Source organism: Gasterosteus aculeatus, chromosome 13 (genome assembly GCF_964276395.1).
Source record: "Gasterosteus aculeatus chromosome 13, fGasAcu3.hap1.1, whole genome shotgun sequence".
NCBI lineage: Eukaryota > Metazoa > Chordata > Actinopteri > Perciformes > Gasterosteidae > Gasterosteus > Gasterosteus aculeatus.
The window spans coordinates 20815717-20821397 of NC_135701.1; the positions used below are offsets into that span (position 1 = coordinate 20815717).

The following is a 5681-nucleotide window of genomic DNA, read 5'->3' on the forward strand; positions in this document are numbered from 1 at the left end:
GATCTGTGCCTCTGCTTCATTGGTGACCCAAACCGCGTCTGTGATGTGTGAACTTTAAACACATTTAAGGGAATTTAAACTGCAGTTTTCAAATTAGGTTTTCTTTTTTTTCTTTTTTCTTATCCAAAATATTTAATTCTAGACAAAATATTGATTGAAATCATAAAAGTTGCTCGATGCAACAATAAAAACAATGAAGGAAAAAACACGTTAAATTATTATTGGACTATTACAGACTTTTGAAAACCTAAACCTCCACATGAAAATGTTTAGTACAGAATTGTGTATTTCTACATCGATGTATATTGTTCCAAACTGTTGATCAGAAACGACCCTCTAAAATACAATGATTCATATTTGATAATAAGTCATAACGTACATAAAAAGCAAAGGACTAATACTCCAATAATATGTCTGATTGTTTTAATGGGCCGTTCTGCAGTGACTCTTTTGGTACTTGGTGTCGATGCGTCAGTACTCGAGTGGTACAATTTCATTTATTGCTCATCAAAAAACACAATCCGAAGATGTAAGAGGAACCCAAACTCTTCATGAGCTCTAAATTGTCCACATATTCACGTTTTAGTACTCCTCTTTTAGTGAGAATTTTTTGGAATGCGGAAACAAAAGTTGAATTCATGGGAGACTCTGGGTCCTCATTCTTATTTCTAACGTGCGGCCCTCTGATTAAAGGCCACACTGGATGGGGACGGCGTACAAACGGGTGGGACACGGCGTCTTGACGAGGACGCTGGTGGTTATTTGGGTCTCGTGAGGAGCTTCCCGCAGGTCTGAAGTCCGACCGCTGCGTCCGCCTGCTTGACGGAGCTGGACGGCTTCCTGAGGGGACGGAGAGCGTGAAAGGAGACTTGACACGCGGGCGAGATTCTTAACGTTTCAGAGGAATCTTTTCCTGCTGCTACACATACTTTTTTAACTCCGCGGACCCGGCTGCTCCCGCCCTGCAGACGACGGGCCGGTGCTTCGGCGCTGGCCGGGGCACGAAGCCCAGGTCGCCCGGCCTGTAGCGGGCCAACCGGAACCGCAGACCGCGAGCCGGATCCCCGCTGGCGACGGGGACAAAGAGGACAAAGACGGGCGGTGAGGTCCCTCTTCAGTCTCACCCGAGAACGGGCCTAAATAGCGCGTGGAGGCTAGACAGCGGTCGTTGCCTAGCAACGCAGTCACCTGGCTGCCCAGGGGTCGGAGGTCAGCGGCTCGTCCAGCTGGTCCCTCTCGGCGGTGGAGTCCAGCACCACCAGCAGCTTCTCCATCAGCAGCTTCCACCGCGCGGCAGAGTGCTCCGCCTCCTGAGCTGATGGTGCATCCTGCAGGGAGCAGAGGCCACGTCAATACTACGTCACGCCGGCGTTCGGTCTAAATATTCTGCTTTCTCTTCCAAGCTTTTCGCTTAAAAAAGGTTCCTTTCTTGAAGCAGAACTCCAGTTTTTTAAGAAATAAATGGAGATAATTGAGCTCCAGATTTCATCACTTATTTCCTCTCGCACAGTAAAACAACTCCTGCGTGTCATTCTCAATTTTTTTTTTGAAAGAAAATTGTCTGTTTATGAGTTATTTCACCAAACCAATAATTTAAGTTGAAGCTGCGCCCCTATCGTGGAGTTTCGTGTCCAGATGCTCCAGATGTTCTGCGTCGATTTTACCATCAGGGCTCGTCTCAGAGCCGCGGCGGCTCCCTGCATGACGCTCTTCATCCTGCTGCTCCTCCGCCTCTCCTCCTGCAGCTCCGCCTCCAGCCGGCTGGGCGCCGCTCTGCTGTCGGGGGCCCGGTCCCGCCTGAGGACCACACGGCGCAGAGCAAGACGTGTCTCGGGCTGCGCGTGGTGCTGTCTGGTTCTGTCCTGTGATTGGTCGGCGTCTCGCAGCCAACTGTCCGCGATGCTCAAGCCGAAGATTCGCACTTTGCCGCTTTATGAATTTCTAATCTCACTGCATTTTATTTAAGGTCACTTTCAAAATACTTATAAAAGAGGTTGAAGAAAACAACATCGAATACCTTTCTTACTTTTTAAAGTATCAACATTGTCTTTAGCTCTTAACCGGGGGGACGACGGGGGACGGGGAAGACTGAGTAAAGGCCGACCTGAGGGCCTCCGTCTCGGCCAGGACTCCGGCGTGTTCGGCCTGAAGCTGCTCCAGTTCTCGCCTGCGACCCGTCAGCTCCGCCTGCAGCTGGCGACACTTCTCTGTGAGCTGCTCCACCACCTGACGGAGGAAAGACACCCCTCTCCATACACTTAGTCTGCCTGCGGTGCCCCCCCCCCCACCTCCACCCGCTCCAGTCACCTTCTTGCGGACGCAGCTCTGGCGGGACGTCTCTTTGAGCATTTGCTCCAGGATGTCCACGTCCACGCCGAGCCGGGTTTTCCGGTCCCGCAGGGACGAGTTCTCCCCCATCAGGGACAGAGTCTGCTGCGACAGCAGGCCCAGCCGAGCCTTGACCTCCGTGTTCTCCTGGAGGGCCGACCTGGTCGTCTCCGGGACCTTCTGGTCCACCAGGTGCTGAACTTCTGCCGCCAAGGAGGCCACGTGGGTCTCCATCTCCTCCTCCAACCTTTGGGGAGGAGCCATTTCATATTCAGGCCGAGCATTTTGAAAGATTAGACTTTTGTTGATTTTACCATGAGACCTGACTCATTATATTTGGGATATGTTACAACAGCAGCTGTCAATCAGAATTCTCCACCTCTTCTTCTCCAGCAGGGCCTTCATTTCCAGGCTGTGGAGCGCCGCTCTGTGCTGCTCCTCCCGACTGGCCAGCTGCTTCTCCAGAGACTCCATGTTGGACGTCAGCCGCTCCTTCTGCCTCTGAAACTCCTCCAGACCGGCCAGCCTCGCCGCTTGGTGGAGGACAGGGTGGAGGACAGCGTTACGCCGCTGTTTTATCAACGGTATCTGGCACTCGGGTGCAGATAATCCTAATTCACGTCTGTTAAAATGCGATCACAACTGTGCAAAACTCCTCTTTTGTTCCATTTCCCCGGGGGGGGCGCTTGGGTCTCACCGAGCGAGGCGTTTTCTGCCTGCAGGCCCGCCGTCCGGTCCTGAAGTTGTGTCCTCAGCTGACCGAGATGCAGCCGCAGAGCCTCGGCGTCGTCCTCGGCAACCCGCCGCCGACTCTCCAGCTGCTGCTCCAGCTGTTCGGCCTCGACCTCCTTCTCCAGCACGGAGCGTTTCAGGAAGTCCACGACGTCCTCCTTCTCCTTCTGCAGCGTGCTGTACCGAGAGCTTAAGTCCTGCGTCTGCCTCTCTTGCTGCTCGCATTTCAGCTGGTACCTGGGGGGGAGACGGGGGGGGGGAGACAATCTCTGAGGGTCCTTACAGTGGTGAAGTCAGTTACTTTCCATTTGACACTTCTATACCACTAAAGGTCAAAAGGTCAAACGTTATGCATTAATAAGTATCGTCCAGTAATATGTGGTATATTATTTTGAAATCGGCCACGCTGGACAATAAATACTCTTAAAGGAAAAGTTGACTTTTGATGCTCACCTGTTTGTGCATTTAAAAATCCATGACTTTTATTTGTATAAAATCTGTAGAGCTGTTAAATAAATGTAATTAGTTGAGTGAAAAGTACAATATTTATCTTTTAAACTGTAGTGGAGTAGAAAACTAAACCAATTTAGCCGAAAATATTTAGAAAATACCTCAACATTCTACTTTATTAACTTACTGATGTGATCTGAACTGATTGTTTTAATCCAAGTTTGAGGAACAAGACTAACAAAGTAATCAAACTACACTTTTACCAAAAAGTTTGCCTGTGACGTCAGTTGGGTTTGAGTTGACTGACTTTATTCGTGGCAGTAAATCCTGAGGAGGCCTCACCAATCCAGCTGCTCGTTCAAATACCGGATCTGAACGAGATACAAATCCTTCTCTTTGTCGTCGGAGCCGCTTTTATTCGCTTCCGTGGGCGAACTTTTCTTTTTCGACGTTTTCTTGACTTCATCTCGTTTGTCGTCGCTTTTCTGACTCTTGTTTTTGGACATCGGGGTCGAGGGGGGGGGGGGGGGGGGGTGGGGGGGGGGGGGGCGAGTTGGTGCGTCGCTAGGCAATGCTGCATTCAGGGACCCCTCGGAAAGTTCACCGATCCACCCTTGGAGGACGGGACGGGCTGAGGGTCGGACGTTTACGCTGTTAAAGCATTACATTAGACACTCTTATCGCTAAACTCCATTTTAAAAGGTTATCTTTAAAACAAATTATAACCCCACCTACCCTGTGGCACGGCCGTGACCTCTGACCTCCTCCACCCGTCTGTTAGCTTTCCAGCTCATTGGCTCCCTCCGCTGGTATGAGCCGGTACTGCATTTTTTTTTCATTGCAAAAAGTACATTATTTGTTTACACTTTTTTCCTTCCTGACATTTATTGTCAGCGTCACCTCTTAATTTAGGCCACTGCTGCCCGATGGCGTAAAATAAATGTTACCTTTATTAAATCGCCGACTTCATTACTGCGTTATAATCTATCTTTATTACAATACGCGATAAAGAAGCAATTAAACTAAAGTGTTGTAGCACCAGGACCTCAGCCAATGGTGTGTGGCAGTTATTTATTCAGTGCTGTGTAAAATACCTGCTTTTAACTTGGTAACCCCCCCCCAACGCCTCCTCTCGGCTGCAGGGATTTTAATTGGGTGCCTGTGTGCGTTTCACCTCACTTCACTGCGGCCTATAAATCCACTCGGCTGACTGAGTGAACAGTGTGGAGGTTAATTCACTTCCACCTCAGTCAAGCTCTGTAAGTTAATAACAGTATTAATTCACCACATAGCATATTCATGAATACAAAGCTACAGTAATTGCATTTAAGTGGGATGCTGTTCAGATATTACAGCATAACTACAAGGCCCATGGGGAAATAGTACAACGTCTATTATAGAGTCAGCACCATGGACACAATATAAGCAGCTTCCTGGATCCTTCGCCTTAGACAACATGCTGACGTCAAGTTAACTTACACAAGAATACTTCAGTATTCTTCCAAAATCTGGAAGTATCCTATTTTATTATTGGCAATTGTGGGAGTCATTGATCGTTGTCATGGAGACACAGTCTCCAGGAGAATTATTGGTATTAAATCAGGTATCTGCAGCCGCATGGATGGATCTTAGATCTCGAGCTGAAGGGACTTTTTAAAAACGTCTGCCAGGTTTAATTTACTTCACTTCACTGGTTTCCCCTGAGAATGAAGATCTGGTCATGCAAATTCATATATTTTATTCCAATCGGCTACTTTTGTGTTTGTAAACCGAGTATATTTTAATGCATTACTTTGACTTGCAACAAAGTATTTATGTGCAAAAAAAACAAAAAAAAGCCCAAACCCAACAGAAGTGAGAGAGCGAGGGAGGCCACGGTCCTGCCCAGCGTTCTCCCCCGCTTTCCGGCTGGTTTCCTCCCACCCCGTCCCAGCAGCAGGGGCGGGGAGCGCCGCCGACCTTCCAGCCGCCGTCCCGGCCTCAGCACACGGCTTCTGACCCGCGCAGCCTCCCGGCACCGACGCCAAGCACACCGCCGCGACCCCACCTAAAAAAGTACCTCACCCCGGCCAACTCACCCTCACTCTCCCGCTCGGATGGATGTATTTTGCTGTTTGTTTGTTTGTTTCTGTGTTTATTGTTATTATTATTTATTTGTGTTTTTTTTTTTG

The 5681-nt window shown here is 49.0% G+C and overlaps 1 protein-coding gene across 1 annotated transcript; it reads right to left on the reverse strand.

Moving 5' to 3' along the window:
- Positions 1–200: 200 nt before the first annotated feature.
- LOC120830272 (cilia- and flagella-associated protein 157) lies at positions 201–4247 on the reverse strand. Its single transcript, XM_040194799.2, has 9 exons — positions 3853–4247; positions 3026–3297; positions 2708–2861; positions 2308–2575; positions 2105–2226; positions 1665–1797; positions 1189–1328; positions 930–1067; positions 201–840 (listed from the first exon to the last, which is right to left on the reverse strand). Exons 1-9 carry the CDS (start codon positions 4014–4016, stop codon positions 759–761), a joined length of 1473 nt encoding a protein of 490 aa, XP_040050733.2. The 5' UTR covers positions 4017–4247; the 3' UTR covers positions 201–758.
- Positions 4248–5681: the final 1434 nt, after the last annotated feature.

Excerpts from the sequence above, each read along its gene's own strand:
- LOC120830272 (XM_040194799.2), bottom strand. The coding sequence starts at position 4,016 with ATGTCCAAAAACAAGAGTCAGAAAAGCGACGACAAACGAGATGAAGTC. Across the intron at positions 2,576-2,707 it reads GCCCTGCTGGAGAAGAAGAG|GTTGGAGGAGGAGATGGAGA; the intron begins GTGGAGAATTCT and ends TCCTCCCCAAAG. Across the intron at positions 841-929 it reads GGGTCCGCGGAGTTAAAAAA|GAAGCCGTCCAGCTCCGTCA; the intron begins GTATGTGTAGCA and ends CCGTCCCCTCAG.